At 39.6% G+C, this 17,752-nt stretch overlaps 2 protein-coding genes across 3 annotated transcripts; both read left to right on the top strand.

The window, feature by feature from the left end:
* The first annotated feature begins 5,140 nt into the window (after positions 1 to 5,140).
* LOC108026094 (tetratricopeptide repeat protein 12) lies at positions 5,141 to 6,147 on the top strand. The gene is made up of 3 exons (XM_017096794.3): positions 5,141 to 5,414; positions 5,469 to 5,813; positions 5,869 to 6,147. Exons 1-3 carry the CDS (start codon positions 5,224 to 5,226, stop codon positions 6,083 to 6,085), a joined length of 753 nt encoding a protein of 250 aa, XP_016952283.1. The 5' UTR covers positions 5,141 to 5,223; the 3' UTR covers positions 6,086 to 6,147.
* A 7,717-nt stretch (positions 6,148 to 13,864) lies between these two features.
* LOC108026072 (mitochondrial import receptor subunit TOM40 homolog 2) lies at positions 13,865 to 16,794 on the top strand. 2 transcript variants are annotated; one of them, XM_017096771.3, is made up of 5 exons: positions 13,865 to 13,880; positions 13,942 to 14,367; positions 15,816 to 16,141; positions 16,239 to 16,463; positions 16,521 to 16,794. In XM_017096771.3, exons 2-5 carry the CDS (start codon positions 14,074 to 14,076, stop codon positions 16,639 to 16,641), a joined length of 966 nt encoding a protein of 321 aa, XP_016952260.1. In that variant the 5' UTR covers positions 13,865 to 13,880; positions 13,942 to 14,073; the 3' UTR covers positions 16,642 to 16,794. The 2 variants fall into 2 exon arrangements, with proteins under 2 accessions (XP_016952260.1, XP_050745083.1); XM_050889126.1 differs by lacking the exon at positions 13,865 to 13,880 and having other exon boundaries at positions 13,887 to 14,367.
* The last annotated feature ends 958 nt before the right edge of the window (positions 16,795 to 17,752 follow it).

Below are 17,752 nucleotides of genomic sequence, written 5' to 3'. Positions count from 1 at the left end.
CTCTAGATGGAATTCCTGATAACTTTTTTTGTACTAAACGTATTTAAGGGATTATACTTAGAATTTACTTAGAACATTATTAATGTGGTAAGAAAATATTAGTTTATTATACGAATCTATCGATTCTCTTTTTTTGATAAATACTCATCTCATATGTAAAATTTTATGGCATTAAATGCTAAAATTTCGTTGAGTGTCCCAGTGCAGTTTGAGTATGTTTATCTTGGACTGTGGCTCCTGCGCTGCGGATAGGCCTTTTACCATATGAGGGAACAACAAAAATGCGGGCAGCCGCTTGTACAAAACTTTTGCACAAAAATAAACCATTGCAATGCACTTTTGTTGGCCCACACAGTACGGGGTTTTCGGGGGCCTTTAAAGCATTTCATTCACGAGTATCTGGCAAGGGGGAAAACATTTAATTTTAAGCGAAAACAATGACGGCAATCGCTTTGAGAGCGATCCACGCGAACTTACGGCCAATGGGCAACATTAAAAACTTCCGTTTCCGCTGGCAAACAAGCACAAAAGAAGTGCAACGGAAATGCCACAAAGTTCAAACAAGAAGACCAACAAACAAGCAGGAAAACCGCCGGGCAAACACTAACAGCATTAAGGCAGAAGCTAAGGTCCTGCCTGGATTTTTCCTTCTTCATTTCGCTGCAACTCCAGCCAACTCTTTTCTATTTTTTTGAGCTGCACACACTCATTACCGAAATTGCAATAAATTTTTGTGCACTGAAATTATTTGAAGTGCCCGCCGCCATACACACACATAAAAACGTCTATTTCGAAATTTACGAGGGTGTCCAAGAAGAATGTGCTAAACTTTTATACGCGACCAGGAGACAGGAAAACGTAACTCGTAGTTGTAGTGTCAAGTGTTTTTGGGCGGTCGATGGTCGTCGGGGGCGGGGAATCCCCGAAAACAAACCACGATGAGGAAAACGTTTTAATTGCTTTTCGTTTCTGGGGGGCCAGGAGCACACGAAACTGCTTTCGAGGGTTAAGTCTATACAGAACCGAAGCCAACTGTCGTGATCGATGAGTTATGGGTTTTTAGGGGAAAATTGAAATATTGCCAGGCAATTGAAAAGCTACGGAAGTACAGTTTCTGGAAGATGAAGTAAAGCCTTTTTGGGGGTACAGAAAGTGCATGTAGAGCTACTTATGTTTACAGTTTTCAAAAGACAGTTTTTTTATAAATTATATGTTTAGTATTTATCATTGTATTATTATGATATATTTAAAAAGATAGGTAAAGAAATTTCAAAGGTTTAGGACAAGGCAGATAGACAACTTATTTCAAAGGTGTTTACTAGATTATTTTTTAGGTGACCATTCCTTATAAAATATATGTCCAGTATTCATATATTTAAACCTATGATAAAGGTAAAAAATATGTTTAGGGTTCTCACAAAAAAAAATCACTTAGCAACTCTTTACTTTTATTTTTTGTAGGCTAGCACAATACACTTATACTTTAATCAAAAAATACCTTTTAAACGACAGCTTAAAGTAAAGTTGCCAAGATTTAAATACAAACATCCTCTTAATTGCACTTCCCAGTGGCGGAGCACAAAGAAAGGGTCTCACACATGAGTTCACCACCAACTGTCAATGGTCCTCAATGGATCCCTCTTGCCACTTTAATACTCGTTGTGGGCTGACCGTGCCATTCAATTTATTCATTTATTTCACTCTTTTTTTTGTGCCCTGCACTCGCAATGATTTATTAATGATGCTTATTATTATTGCTTAATTGCGGATATTTGCATTTCCACACACGGACAGCGGGGGATGTGTGCCCTTCTGTGCGTTACATTGGGGAATTTAATTGGTGCCAAGCGAGAACATTCAACCAGTTTTCTGGCTGCGATTACCGAAACGATTTCAGAGCCGCGCGCCGATTATATTCAATAATGAAATTTAAATAAATTTGCATTTAATGACATCCCCCATACGCGGACGGACCCACCTAGACGCATATTTGATATGCGGTCGGCTTTTGTGCGCTCAACTTGAAATTGTTTCGGTCTTTTTGTAGACTTTCACGATTTGGGCTTTCAGCGTGATATGAAATTTTAATTAATTCGATTAAGTAGCGGATTTTCCACTAACAATTTGCACGCGAAATGCCATAATGGATTAATCAGAGTATAAATAAACGCAAAAAAACACAGAAAGTGAGCTCAATGATTTTTTTAATGCAATCAGAAGAATTCGGTTTTAATCGCCAGAAAAAAGTTCGCTCCTGATGACTCTTAAACAAACCAATTTTAATTTAAGTTAAGTCGATACGAAACAAATTTAAAAGCAGCGGTTTGTTATCAAAGAGTTGTACAGGCAAAAAACAAATAACAAAATAAATAATATTTAAAATAAATTAAATAGGTACTAAAAGTTGTCAAGTTACTTTAAACTTCTGAACTGACCATAACGCCTGGCCATTAAAAATCGATCTATCAATCTTTTTGCCGAACTCACATTCATGCATATGAATGCTGTCATCATGAATTGCACGTTTCGATTTTTAAGAGATTTTCCGTTAAAGCACATTTAATTAGTGCAGTCAAATGAGGTAGACTTAAAACGTCACGCTGCGCACTGAGATGATTTTCCCCTTTCATTTGCATAGGCCGATAAATACCGTAATCTAGTGTGTGGATCAGACGGAAAACGACGGTGTTCAGTACACACTCGAAGAAAATTTATGATTTTAACCAAATTATTTTTGTAAAATACTCAGTAGTTAAAGTATGAATAATTGGATTAAACCGGGAAATTTAAAGGTTTTTTCAGGGGAGGGCAGCTGGATAACTGGACAGTTAGTCGTTAATCAACGCACTCAGACCGCCAAAGAGTTGGGCAGACTTTATGTGCATTGTCTCGCTTGATTATACGTCGCACCCCCAAACCGAATGGACTCGCAGTGAATGTGATTCTTATGCAGCTTTTTTACGCGTCCGCGACATGCAGACACATAAATTTAACAGGCTCCAGCAGCCAACACCTCCAGCCGCCAGTGCACTGCGAACAATGCCTGAAAGATTGTTGGCATAAAAAAGGGGAAAATATTTTCATATGGTAATTTGCGTCTCGAAGGGCAACCTTAAAGGTGGCCCACCACAGTGGGCCCCCACTGGCAAAGCAAGAACAAATGAAGAGCGTAAAAGTAAATGCGAATCCGAAAACGAAAATGGAGCGTGTTAACCAACCCCAATAATTTAAGCAGAATTTATGGCATTAAGCGTAGCGAGCGAGAGATACGCATAATAGTCGAGGCGGCAGGACGCAGGACCAAGGACCTTGTTCAATGGGCCAGGCAAATGTTTGGGGTCCAGCGCCGCCCTGTTATTCTTTTCCAGCTGCCCCGTCTAATCCTTGCAGGACACTCACAGGACACACGCACAAGGGCCGAGATGCTCCCCACATAAATCAAATGCCAACGCACTGGCGGCGCGCCTGTGTGGTTGGGTGTTAATTAGTATTTAATCTATGAACCATAAATAAATCCCTTCTGCAAGGACACTCAATTTCCGTTTGCTTGAGCACAGAAGTGAGGCAGTCCCATGAAATAGCTGGGGGGGTGTTGGAGGGAGAAAAATGCCTTTTGTGCTGCTTAATAAATTGCCAATTCTATGTCACAGAAGTTAAGTCAACTAATTGCACAGTTTACTTTTTTGTATGAGGCACTCAAGTATTTATGGGGTGGGGAAAAGAGGGAGGGAGAATGGGGTTCGGTGTGTGAGGAAAAAGTCAGAGAAGTGATAGAAATATACAAACAATATTTTGCAAGAGTAAGGAACAAACATTTTATTTAATTGGTATTCATGCATTTTTTATCACTTGAACTAATAATCTTCTATAGATTTTGATATAAGAGGAACTCTTCAAAAATATAGCATACTTTCCAGGGCACCATTCTCAGTCATCAGGGTATTTAAGAGTCTCCCTTGACTTTTCTTTATCTACTGCTTGCCCGATTTCCACTGTGATGTGTGTTGGTGTCAAGTGTGTGTCTGTGTCGGAGGAAAAGTGTCAATAAACCAGTTTAATTGATTGTGCGCTAAGCTGTTGCCAAACACTGCCAGCTTGATCTGCCAGCCCAGCCGTCGCCACCCCACCCACACCCTCTGTACATACACTGCGGGCCATAAAAGTATTTTCATTTTCATTCCGCGGTGGCGCCATCTGTTGACAGCGGGCGTTAGCTGCTAAACTAATGCTTGACATTTGCATTGCAAATTGAGCATTTTGAAAAGCGCGACAATTACAGCTCAAGCCCCCGACTCGCCGCATTTTCCCCCGGCTGTCTTTAAAAGCAATTAGCGATTAGCAGGCGAAACTTTTCAGCTTTTCCTCGGGAAAATGGCAGGGGTGGGTGCTCTGGAAATGTGCGTATGTTGTCAACTCTGCATTAGTTTGATTTGCATTCAGTTCATTTAATTTCAACGCGCTCGACTTTTTTTTTCGTTTCGTATCTGCTGTCTTATTTTTGCCTCGTTTTAACTCCCTCGCTTCGAATTTTTCCAATTTGCATTCACAATTGCTCATTGATTTTCGCATTTGGATTTTCACTTGGCTTTTAAATGCATTTGGCAATTTCCTGACTTGCCGTTTTAATTGTGTGTGCATTAAAATCAGCGCAATGATGCATTTTTAATTCAAATTAAAAATCGCTCGCAGCACAGAGGATTTTATGCAAAAATATCCAACGGCTGTGGGCTGAAGAAGCACAATCGCAATCGCAGAACAGAAGCAAACTTGCCGCTGGGCGGGGAATCCGGTTTGAGTTAAGGCGGGTTTTTAGCTGGGCTGCCTTTGGTTTTTGAGGTGGAGAGTAAAAGATTCTGGGTCGCGACAATTTAATTTGCTGATGCAAAAGTCAATTAATTTGAGAGGAATATATAATCAGATGATGGCAGGAAATGGGGACTCGGGGGACGGGAAAAGGCCAGAGATAACGAAGACAAAAGGAAATAAGCAAGGAGCTCAGAGGGGAATTAAAATATATATTCCCCTAAGCTCAGCCGTTAAGAATACTTGAGCTTGTGGGTGTCTGCAAAGCCGAAAAGTTCATGTTCATAATTTGCTGAACCATTTTCTGAGCATTTCTGGTATGCCTTGAATGTCAAATTCAAATATTATAACCTCACACATCAACATACTAAAACAAAACACACAATCACACTTAAGTAAAATACTAAATAATAAAAAACAATGTTCTTGCCCACCAAAACACTTGACAAAAATGAAGGCAATGAAAGGGGAGTTAGCTCAAAAGTATCCAAACCAGACCTTTTTATATATCAACATCCCGAATCCGATGAGTCTTTTCTCGATGAACGCCCTTCCAAAGTACAAGAAGTGATTGAGTGCCTAGAAGCCATTGAAAATGCCAACAAAACAGAGTGAGTAGCTAGGTAACCAAAAAATTATACCCACTATAAAGAGTCCTTCCCTAGTTCTTCAAAAACCAGAGAAAAGTCAACGCTTAACATAAGTGACTTACAATTTCTGGTAACACATCAAAAGGCAAGGAAAAGCTCAGTTTTTCGACGTCCCAAAACAAAGAAAGTCCCAATCAACACAAATCAATTTACCTTTATGCGACAAATTGACTCAGAACCTGAGGATCGAATCCTGGCTAGAAAACAGCGAGAAGATGTGGCCGAAACATTTCGAAGGATGGGAAATCACGAGTATCGCAAGCTAAACTTCTCCTTGGCTAAGAACTACTATACAAAGGGTCTGGAATATATAAAAGATACACCTGTTTTGTATGTAAATCGAGCCATGTGTTTTATCAAGTGAGTTCATGGTTTTTCCCATGGTATAGTATTTTAAAGTAATTTGTATCTTTAGAATGCGCGAATTCAAGCTAGGTATTATGGATTGCGACTATGTAATAGCAAAACTGGATGGCAACTATCTGCGTGCTTGGCTTTATCGGGCAGCTGCCTATAAGCGTCTGAATGACGAGGCCAACTTCGAAGATAGTGTTTCTCTGGCCAGACGTTTAAACAGAACCCAGAATGCATTTATCGATGATTTTTTGGACAAAATGCGTTCCCTTTTATAGGGGCGCCTAAGTGAAATTGTACAAAAATTTAAGTGATGAAAAATAAAATCAAATAAATTCAATTTTTAAGAATAATAATAAGCTTTACATATACCTTAATATTTTTTTTTCAAAATTTGTAAATGGTAAATTCAATCAATTAGCCTCTCATCTCATTTTCAAGCCAATTAAGGTGAAAATCATTTAGAATTTTCCTACCCGACTTCATCTCCTTTCCTGGATTACCTCATTTCCGCTTCGAACACCTTTCAGTTGGCTGTTTCCACAACATTCAGCTGATTAGCCGCCCCGATTTTTCTCCCTTTCGCTCTCCTATTTCCTAATTAACTGGCAGCTCATAAAAGAAAAACTCCAACAAATTGATAAAGGATGAGAGGCGGCAGCCAGCGAAAGCCATTGGGAAAATAAATTGAAAAAATAAACTTTTGTCTAACTTTCTCTCTCTCTGTCTCTTAACTTTCGACTTCCTCAAGGTGAGCTGGAGACATTTATTTTGCGCTTAATTTTTTCCTTCTGCCATTCATTTTTCCCCTAGGCTCTGTTCCATAAAATGCACTTCAGATGTCCGAAAGCAATTTTGTAAAGTCTGATAATTCCATCTGACTGGCTGGTCCTCGTTTAGAGCCTTCTGCAGGCCATTAAGGCGAATGTCGACCGGCAGAAGGCAGAAGTTGACCCAAATATTACTCAGCACATTCGTAGGCAACAAATTGCGACTCGAACTGCGTTTCTGGGGCTAATGTTCAAGTGGATGCTGGTACACTGGTGCTGGTATTCTGGCTCTCGAGTCCGACTTTCCTCTCTCAGTCAATTTGATTTTTTAATTAAATTTATTATGGCAAACAGCATAAAATTTTATGTGGTTAGTCCAGTTCTGGGTCACATTGCTAATGACTCTTTGGGCCGGAGTCGGATCTCGAGATGCAGGCTGCAAGTTGGAGCAGGACGTGTACCCCACTCCCGCAATACCCCCGGTAATCTGCTGCTAATGCCTTTTGGTTTCTGGTCTCCCTGGACTCTAGCCCTGCTTTCTCTCTGCCCTTTTTTATTTAATTATTTTTTATGAAATTTGTATTTACCATTCGGCTGCCTTTTGGATTTATGGAATTTCTTTGCCTGAAATCTGCAATATGTTTCATGTGCATTTGGTAAGTGGAAATGCATATGTGTCTGGCAATATTTCGCTTACAAATATTTGTCAATTTGCAAGTTATTTTTAATATATTTGTTTGTTGATCATTTTTTAAATTGTTCCGAAAATATTTATGGATTGTTATTAAAAGAAAGGATAGAGGTGCTTTTGAATTCAATTTGCAATTAGGCTTTAATAAATTCTTAAATTTGTGAGACATTTTTCTTTGATGAGAACTAAGGAATTGGCTTAGGCCTCAGTTGGCAGTTTGCGGAAATTAATTTGTCTTTTAATACATTTTCCCAATATTGTCCACGCACCTGAGCCCTGAATTTTACTCCACCACTGGCTGGACATAAAGTAAAGCGAAATTTAATTGAAGGCAAAGCCAAGGCTAAACGTTTATGCTGTGCTCGTATCTTTAAAAAGAAATATGTCCGCATTTACGAGTCTGTGGTGGCTGGCCGGCACACGCTGCGTATACGCAACATGCAAGCAGCCGAGCAAACACATTGCGTATACGCATCATGCAGGCACCATAAACATTCGCAAATAAAATGTGTTTAATTGTGGCAAACAAAAAAAGAGGCAATGGGGGAAACACGGAGAATACATAAAAGAAAGCGAGCCACAGGCTAAACAAAGTGGAAAGTCCTGGTACCGAAAAGGTAATTAAAGCTGCCAGTGAAAGTTTTCACAGTCCTATACTGTTAGCTCAATCGCTCGGAATAATTTATTAATTAACTACAATTCGAATGAATGAATGAACGATTACAGGCCGGGGGATGGTCCTCCTCCACGGAGCCAGCAGCGACAACTCCCCGATTCGCCAGTGCACGTAACAGGAAAATCAATTAAAAGCGCTTTATGTGCGCGACAGTCTCGACTGTCGCCTTCGATTCGATTCGGTTCGGTTCTCTGGGCTCCCTGGATTCCCTGGGTTCTCGGGGTCCTCCGAGTTGTGGGACAAGTTTAGCGCCTGCCAAGAAGAACTTTGTTAGTTTCTAATTAATTGTTACAGTTACAGACGAACGCTGAAATTGACTGCAGCAGCAGCTGCTTAGCGAAACCAACTCCCGGCTGTCCTCCTGCCAATTTTAGCAACCCCGGTTATTTATGTCGGATGCTCGGCATTATTTATGTTGCATATTGGGCGCATTGTAGTAAATTAACCAAGGAATATTCCCAGGCAGACAGGAGTTTTGCCCCTCCTCCTGCTCCTGCGAGCGGAGTCACAGCTGGCTTTTCCCTCTTTTCCGTTTATTGGAAATGTCACAATAACTTTACAGTTATGACAATTTTATGGCCAAGATTTGTGCCCGAACGCGGATTCCCCACCGAGATATTGGTAGGTAATCAAAACGCTCGGCGGTAATTGAATTTTTGACTTGTACATAAATTTGGCTAATGAAAGTTGAGGCATAAAGATGGTATTGATTAAGGATTATATTTATAAGGGCATACAGACTTTATGCGTTGTCCCTCTTTAAATTCATATATTACTTGAAATGTAATACTTTCCGCCTTACAAACATAAAGTAATTTTCTAAATGTTTATTTCTCATATCCGTTTTTCCGAATAATCTTCATCGAAGGGGGAATTGCATTCAACATAATCTCTTTTCACTTCTTTTTCTCACGTATTGAGTGCTTAACCCTGGGGCCTAATCTTTAATCTTTCATTCACTTCACTGGCACTCTACCTGTTCCCCAATGGATATTCAATCATCGGCCATCTCCGTACCCGGGATAGCATTTTCGATAATTACCCGTAAAATGTCTAGCTAGCAACAATTGCCAACACTTTTCACAACCCACAAGCACGCAGACATACATGGACTCGGCATCCTCGAAAAGCCAATTGAATGGAATCCCCATCTTCATTTCCGTTTTGATGGCCATAACCAGGAAGCCTCGGCTTTCAGCCCCCAATCCGCTGTCGATGGTATCCAATACTATCAATACTTAGCTAGGCGCCAAAGTCAAGTCATGGACTAGAAAAAAGCGAAGGAAAATAAACGACAGCGGAAACGGAAAAGGCTTAACAGCTGCGCTCACCCGGACACTCACAGATATAGAGATGACGATGATGGGGAAGGCATTGGGCAGGGGAGTGAATGCTAAGGGGAAGGCATTGGGAAGGAAATGGGAGGGGAAGGAAGGGAACTGGACACTCTCGAAATCCGTAAGCGCATAATCATGAAAATTGTCAGTACATAATGCCTCAAAAGGGCCGATAGCAAAGCTGAAAAGGCGGAAAAGGTTTTTACTCGCATCTTTACTTACTTTACACGCTTGACTTTGTGGATGGCCCCGATTGCTGACTTCGATGTGGCACAGTGGCGCAATATCATCTATAAAAGTTTTAAAAAATTGAGACTTTTTCTATTTGCATGACAAATATTTTGTTTATATTTTTAGGAACTATACCTTTTTTAGGACATAATAAAACAAAAAATTACTCAAAATTACTTTAAAAAGTATTATTATAATTATGATTTATTATTAATTATTAATAAATTTAGATTTTTTTATTACCAAAAATAATAAAATGTCATATGTACGAAATTCCAATAATTTCGTACCACTGCCTGTGTGTCTCCTTTCCCCCTGCAAAAATTTTTAGAGCAGAAAGTAATTTTCTTGCGCTTTTTATTCGCTCTCGTTTTTTATGGGTCGATTCGGAATGTCCTCTTCAGTTCACTCTCCTCCGGTGTCCACTTTCGAAGGACCTCTTCCCTTCCTGAGCCTCCTGTGTCCTTTGCTGTCCTCGTATTAGCTACCCATCCTTTGCAGAAGAGCAGCAAAGGCAACACAAAGATAAAAAAGTAAAGGAACATGGTCAGTTGCCTCGACTAAATGTTACCCACTACTCACAGCAACTATTTTATAAAAACCTTTTCTGCCTTTACCTATTAATTATCTATGTTATACCCTTAAGTATTTTCCAGATCCTTTTTTATAAAATGGAAGAGATTCCTGTACAGCAATCACATATACCTCTTACCCCAAGGGTGTAGAAAAGTAAGTTTACTTTCACATGCCGGCCGCACTTTGATTTTGTTGTCAGACTTTTTTATTTTCCCTTCGATTCCATTTGTTGTTGCCATCGATGGGCGAATTCTTTAGCTTTGGCTGCTGGCGTTGGCAAAAATCAACTTTTGCACGTTTCGATTGTGTAAAGTTTTTATGGCTTTTTGATTTTTTTCACTTATTGCCTGCGCCGCTCCGGGCGAGTGTGAACGTGGCTGTGGATCTGGATGGGTTGGTGGGCGTGAATGGGGAATGGCAAGCCCGCTGTCATCATCAATAAGGTGCCTCATTGAAGGCACTTAAATAATTACAAAATAATGGATGCCAATGGCACAAGGTCGAAGACACTTTTTAGCCACTTCGATGGTGCCAAAAGGGGGAGAACCGGCGAGTCCTTAATGCAAATCGTGCCCAAGTGCCACCGAGTCGGTTTGCGAACTCTTTCGCGTCAAGTCAAAGGGATATAGACGCTCTCAGGAGGAAAAGCGAGCGAGGTATGCAAATATTTGGTAAGCGAAATCAGTAAAAGTACTTGGGGGGAAAGGCCTCTGTTTGTTGTCACTTTGATTTGTTTGCCTCATTGTAAATATTTAATGGAGCTGAAATAAGTGTGAAGCAGCTGAATCCTCACAGGGGATAGGGTTATTCGATTCACTTTTTACTTTTATTCAAGTACTTTCATTTTCTTTGGGAGATTACAAAAAGCCCAGCAGTGAGAGGTTCCTCTTAAATATTTGCGCTATTTGTTTATTCTATTTGCTTATCAAAATTTTAATTTCATTTTATGTTTGCTTATTTTGTTTTTCCAATTCAAATTGCATTAAATATTCAAATCTACTGCTAAAACTATTACTTACTTCTCCCGCTATTAGTTCATAATATTTTGTTTGCTTTTATGTATATTTTAGACTCCAAATATTTGTTTAAAAAATGTCCCACTCGACAACAACAAGTACCTACTCCATTTTCAGCCCGGCAGTTGTAATTGTTAAAATCCCATTTCAATTCCCCTGAGGTGGCCAGTGCACACAAAAGTTTAAATGAACACAAATAACATTTATTGATAACGAATTTACAGAAGTGCAGCCTTGCACACCAACTTCCTCCCCCCAAAAATTGAAATTGCTTAAAATATTAAAAATTTATTGCCCACTTCCAACTCCTTTTTGCTGTTTTTAGTATATTTTTTTTGCTTTCGTTTTTTTAAAGCGTAATAAATAAAATTAAATTATATGCAAAATGTATAAAAACCATGAGCAATTAAAAAAATAAACACGATAGTAGGAATTTACACACAGGCGAGCAAAAAGAATACAATAAAAAACCATGCAGCACGAGATAAATAAATAAATTGTGCATCGAAATGCGATTGAATTGTTTTTTTTCGGCTCGTCCTTCGATGTTTTACAATTTTCACAATGGTGGATAGTAAATATTTTAAATGTTGCTGTATTTTTTTGCTTTTTCACTTACTTTGTCCACAGTGTTTTTCATTTGTTGCGTATCATTTATATTTCAATTTTAATTTATATTCATTTGAATATTTGCCTGGGGGTGGGCAAACATTTTTTGCCTACTTTTTCGGGCACTTTATCGGAAAAAGCTCATAAGTTAATAGAGGCCAAGGAGGAAATGTGAGGAATGGAATGAGTATTGTAAATTCAATTGCTCTTAACAGTGAATTCCTCTCGAAACTACATTTTGTTTGTTTATTACTCCGCACTGGAAATCCGATTGCTGACGCCACATTTCACTCTGAACTTTAAAACTTTTCCGCAACGGGGTCAATTCTGTTTACCTTTGAAAAAAACAGGTAAGTGCGTACTTGTGGCAGCGCAACAGTTTGCTTTTTGGTCATTGAAAAAATAAGCACATAATAATGATTGATTTTACAGATGTATGAAAGTGGGTTACAGTTGAAGGCCATTAAATTTGGTGCGATTTAGCACTGTGTTCGGTTGTTTTCTGACTATTAATCTGTCAAAGGAATTTAAATAAAATACAGCTACTCCCTTAAAATATGGGTTAACATAACTTAAAACCACACCCACCAATTAGGCGTGAAACAAGTTCTTTTAGTGGCACTGGGGCTATTTACTTATGATTACCATGTTGAATCTCCCATTCCAAACAGACCGAAGCGAACCGATTCGCTTTTCCCTTTGAGCATTTGCGGTTTTCCGGCAAAAGTTCTGCGGCCGCGTTGAGCTTTGATTTGCAAACTGAGAATGCGGGTGGCTCCCCTTATATTTTAGCATATTAAATTAAAGCAAATGGCTGAAACAGCCAGACAGCCCGGCCCGCCAGCTGCTGGCTGAGTGATAAATTTAAGTGCTGGCGTCTAAATAAGTGATGTCTTCACCACCGCGAGCAAGGCGCGGTCTTAGCTTATGAAGGGGCCCTGGGCCCAGGGCAAATGTGGTGAGGGAAATCGGGGGAAAGCACAAAAGCCCGAGCCGCGACTGAGCTGCTGAATAAACAACTTTTGCATTTGCTTTCATGAACTCCGACTCGAAATCGGCTTAGACGACATCTGGCAAACGTCATTGCCATTGTCATTTATTCTCTTTCGTATAGCCAGCGTATTAGCTTTTCCTCTAAGCTCAGGACATTTGATTACATTTCCAAAAATCTTGGAAATCTGTGAAGCTTACAAAATCTGGGAGGTTATTTAAATGCTTGACATGAAGAGTTAATTCCTATTTGATTCCAAATTAAGGCACTTCTTTATTCTAACTGTACAACAAAGGAAGCTTTTTAAATACTTAATACTAAGAGATTATCTTAAAAAATGTTGCTGAAGATTTTTTTTGCGGTATCTATACACCCACATAGTTATTCTAAATTAAAACAAACGAATTCCATCTACTGGCATTCACAGATACGCATAAATTTTATTAGTGTTCTTTGTTATTTACCATATCTTTGTATTCCAGTAGACCTTTCTAGTTATCCCATTAAGTTTATAGGTTTATTTTCAAACTTTTCGTAAATTTTCTTCTACAAACCACATATTTTAAATACCAAATTCACTTGCTTCCTCATAACCTTCGAATTCAATCAAGTTATTGCCCAACTGGGCTCGGTGATTTGTCGCTTGAGATTATCCCATCCATAATTCCACTCGGTGAGTCAGACAACCAGACCAATAGCCAAAAACCTCCATGGGCACCACAACCCTGGACAGTCGCACGCGAATCCGTGGCTCATACATCATCATCATCCGCATCCTCGTCGCTCCGACCATTATCCTTTAAGAGCCCGCTTGGACTCGATGTTTAAATATTTCATGTCCTGCCGAAAGAGGATGGCTGAGAAGGCGTTGGCGACAGACGAAGGGGAGAATAAAAACCAAAAGGCAGAAGACGATGCCATATAAATAATGTAAAAAGTGTGAAATGCGCCTAATGGTGTGCCAAGCCCAAAGTAAAAGCGGAAGGGCTGGCGAAAGCGAAAAGGAGCCCACGAAATGGCGCATAAAATGACAATTGACAGCTGATGATATTTCTCGAATGCGCCGTCTGTAAGGCAAGCGAAACCAAACTGAACCGTCCTCTAGCCATCCCATGTATATCATAAATATTTGATCGAACATCAGGTCTATGTAACATTTTCGTTTCTTGTTGCCAGGTAAGGTCTGAGGAAAAAACTAAAAAAGCTACAATTCCAGTTTAAGTTTCGAACTCGCCAGCAAACTCGGACATATTCATTCGGTGCAGCGAAGGATCAATACCGAATTCCACATTACACTGTTGCAGTTCCTTCCCCGTTACAGTTCCATTAAAACTTAAAAAAAAAAGTATAAAATACACCCAGCATCAATATGTCATGCAAGAACTGTCCGCCCTACAAGAACTCCGAACTGGGCGTCTTCTTTCCCGACTGCTTCGAGCGCGTCGGCGGTCATTGCAACAAAAAGAATCCCGGCAATGTGCAGAACCTTCACATTCTGGCCCACCGGGTCATGCCCAAATTCTTCGACGGCATCGAGCTGGACTACCTGCACCGGCTGGCGCCCAACAAGTACATCACGGCCGCCTGGGTCCTCAGCCACATCAGGGCCTCTGGCTTCCGGTTCGGCGGGCTTTACACCTTCCGCGTCCAAGACGATACCATGGTGAGTTTGCAGAACATTTTGGGCATTTATAGTGTATATTTGATTATAAGAATAATGAACCGATTGAAAAGCTTTTGTGTTTCCAGTGGGTTTCAGTACTGGAACCCAAAACTGCCCTTCAAATTGTCATAACTTCTGTAATTTTATCCCGATTTAGATGTGGGATGCCTCTATGAATTTGTGAAGGAGTTTTTTAACATTCTACATTCAAATATATTCTTTTAGCGATGGTCGAAATTTTAGACCATTTTCATGTTCGATTTCTACGTATTTGCAGTACTGAAACTGGAACCGAGAACAGTACTTCCAATTTCCATAACTTCCTTAATTTTATCCCGATTTAGACGTGGGATACCTCTATGAAATTGTGCTGGAATTTTCTTACAATCTACATTCAAATATATTATTTTAGCGATGGTCGAAATTTTAGCCCATTTTCATGTTCGATTTCTACGTATTTGCAGTACTGAAACTGGAACCGAGAACAGTACTTCCAATTTCCATAACTTCCTTAATTTTATCCCGATTTGGACGTGGGATACCTCTATGAAATTGTGCTGGAATTTTCTTACAATCTACATTCAAATATATTATTTTAGCGATGGTCGAAATTTTAGGCCATTTCCATGTTCCACTTTTAACTAAATCCAGTGGGTTTCAGTTTTGGAATCAAAAACTGTACTTCCAATTTCAATAACTTACTTAATTTTATCCCGATTTGGACGTGGGATACCTCTATGAAATTGTGCTGGAATTTTCTTACAATCTACATTCAAATATATTATTTTAGCGATGGTCGAAATTTTAGCCCATTTTCATGTTCGATTTCTACGTATTTGCAGTACTGAAACTGGAACTGAAAACTGCACTTCCAATTTCCATAACTTCCTTAATTTTATCCCGATTTGGACGTGGGATACCTCTATGAAATTGTGCTGGAATTTTCTTACAATCTACATTCAAATATATTATTTTAGCGATGGTCGAAATTTTAGCCCATTTCCATGTTCCACTTTTAACTAAATCCAGTGGGTTTCAGTATTGGAATCAAAAACTGTACTTACAATTTCCATAATTTCCTTAATTTTATCCCAATTTGGACGTGGGATACCTCTATGAAATTGTGCTGGAATTTTCTTACAATCTACATTCAAATATATTATTTTAGCGATGGTCGAAATTTTAGCCCATTTCCATGTTCCACTTTTAACTAAAACCAGTGGGTTTCAGTATTGGAATCAAAAACTGTACTTCCAATTTCCATAACTTCCTTAATTTTATCGCGATTTATGCGTGGGATACCTCTTTGAGTTTGTGGTGAATATTTCTAATAATCTGCATTCAAATAATTCCCTTTAGCGATGATCTAATTTTTAACCCTTTTTCATGCTTGATTATTCCGTATTTCAGTGGTATTTTTAATATATTTAAATGACTTATATTTTCAGTACACCCCAACCATTATGGGCGACATACATCCCACGACGCTGGCGGCCAATCTGAACATTCTGTACTATCCGTTCCAGTGCCTTCGCATGGAGGCCATTATGCAGAAGGCCACGGAGGCTGCTCCGGTGGAGAGCCAGTACACGATCGAGTGGACGAGACAGTGCGATACGTGGACCGCCAATTTCTACAATGTCCGCAATGAGAATGGACGGTGCACGCTGTCCGTAATGAGATCAGTCTCCGCCCATTGGGCCTTCGGAGGAGAACTTCTTCTAGAGTGGAACGAACCCCAGAAACTGACGCCGGATCTGGCCCTTGCAGCACGGTAAAATACTTCCCAATTATTTTATTAATTCATAAAATAAATTGTATGAAAAAATCTAGAAAATATAATTGATACAATATAATTGATCATCTTTCAGTTACTCGCACTACAACTATTCCCTGGCTGCCACCGCCTCGAGACAGGGCCTGGATGTTAGCTACTGGCAGCGCATTCATCCGCAAATTCAGATGGCCAATCTCCTGGCCTGGAATCGTAATACCCGAAAGACCATTGCCACAATATGCTATCAATGGAACTTCTGGAACTCGGCCGTGCATGGAATGTTTGATTCGGATGCATCTGTGGGCTTCATGTGGACCAAGTGGGTATAGCATCGCTTTCGAAAGCCTTTTCTGATATTACCTTATAATTTCCGCAGATATCTAAGGCACTTGCCACTGCAAATGGGTTTCAGTGTGGTGATGAACCTGCCCACAGATCGATTTGCCTTCGGCATGCGTTTTGTTTTGGATCCCAGTGGCTTGAGACGTGGCGAATAATTGTATGTTACTCCATTTCTTCTATTTTATGTACCACCAAATTATCTATTGCAAGTCTAAGTCCAGAGTTGAGAGAATTACAAATTTGCTGTTTGGAAAACTTTCATTTTATCAGAAATTCCAAAGAAGTTTCCAGCCACTTATTTTAATTAATTTTTTGGTCTTCAAAACGCATTGGCGGTGGAACTTGGCTCAGAAATATTTTTTATTCAAGCACTTTTTAGCCACACGTTGCACATTAAAAGCCAACACATACACACAGAATCGGAAAAGTTTTTCCTTCTTGCAGCAAAGTAAGAACACTCGCATGCATTTGATTTATGCGCTGGCAAGTCTAGACACTGTAAATATTTTTTAATGCCAACACGAAAGACCAGAAATCTCGGCTCAAGAGGGAGCTAAGAAATTTATATGTACTTACACATGGACATATGTATCTATAAATCTAAAATAAATACAATTTACACAATAAATTTCCCGACCACTCTCAGCTGAGTTGAGTATAATTTAGCCAGCAAAAAAGATAATGGCTCTTAATCCGATACAGAACTCAGAGAAATCCCCAGATGGTTCACTGCATGACCCATAAACCGGAAAAAAGATGGACAAAAAGGAGTAGCCAAGGCCTGGGGCAAAACTTTGAATTGATTTTTGGTTTTACCCGGAATGGGGAAAACTTTTTAGCCAACTGAATTTTCTTGGGCAAACATTGGGTTGGCTTTAATTTCCAGGGTTTCGTGTGTGTGCGTTTGGGTTATGCCATGAAAAGCTTTTTGCACGCACCCACACGGACAAATATTAATATTTCAATAAATGCTGTGAATCCTTTCCCCAGCCTACCCAAACATTTCCCATAATCAAGGGGGTAAGGCAGTGTAAACTTTTCCCAAAAGTCCCCGGGGCCAGTCTGCCTATCCCTTTACACTTTTCCCGCTTATCGACGCCTTTACAAATCATTAGATTTTCATATCCGATGAATTTTACAACGATTTAAACAACAAAAAGAGCCGAGACCGAAACACAAATTTTCTGTCTCCTGCTTTTGCAATTTTCCGTCCTCGATATGTCAATTTGTTGTTTTTTCACGCTCATATGTGGGCAGAAATAAAGT

The sequence above is a fragment of the Drosophila biarmipes genome, chromosome 3R, assembly GCF_025231255.1.
Source record: "Drosophila biarmipes strain raj3 chromosome 3R, RU_DBia_V1.1, whole genome shotgun sequence".
Lineage (NCBI taxonomy): Eukaryota > Metazoa > Arthropoda > Insecta > Diptera > Drosophilidae > Drosophila > Drosophila biarmipes.
Note: the sequence above shows the minus strand (reverse complement) of the source record. Positions and strands in the feature narration are given on the sequence as shown.

Coding starts and splice junctions, on each gene's coding strand:
- LOC108026072 (XM_017096771.3), top strand. CDS start 14,074: ATGTCATGCAAGAACTGTCCGCCCTACAAGAACTCCGAACTGGGCGTC. Junction 16,142..16,238: donor GATCTGGCCCTTGCAGCACG/GTAAAATACTTC, acceptor ATCATCTTTCAG/TTACTCGCACTACAACTATT. Junction 16,464..16,520: donor GTGGGCTTCATGTGGACCAA/GTGGGTATAGCA, acceptor TAATTTCCGCAG/ATATCTAAGGCACTTGCCAC.
- LOC108026094 (XM_017096794.3), top strand. CDS start 5,224: ATGTTCTTGCCCACCAAAACACTTGACAAAAATGAAGGCAATGAAAGG. Junction 5,415..5,468: donor GAAAATGCCAACAAAACAGA/GTGAGTAGCTAG, acceptor GTCCTTCCCTAG/TTCTTCAAAAACCAGAGAAA. Junction 5,814..5,868: donor CGAGCCATGTGTTTTATCAA/GTGAGTTCATGG, acceptor TTGTATCTTTAG/AATGCGCGAATTCAAGCTAG.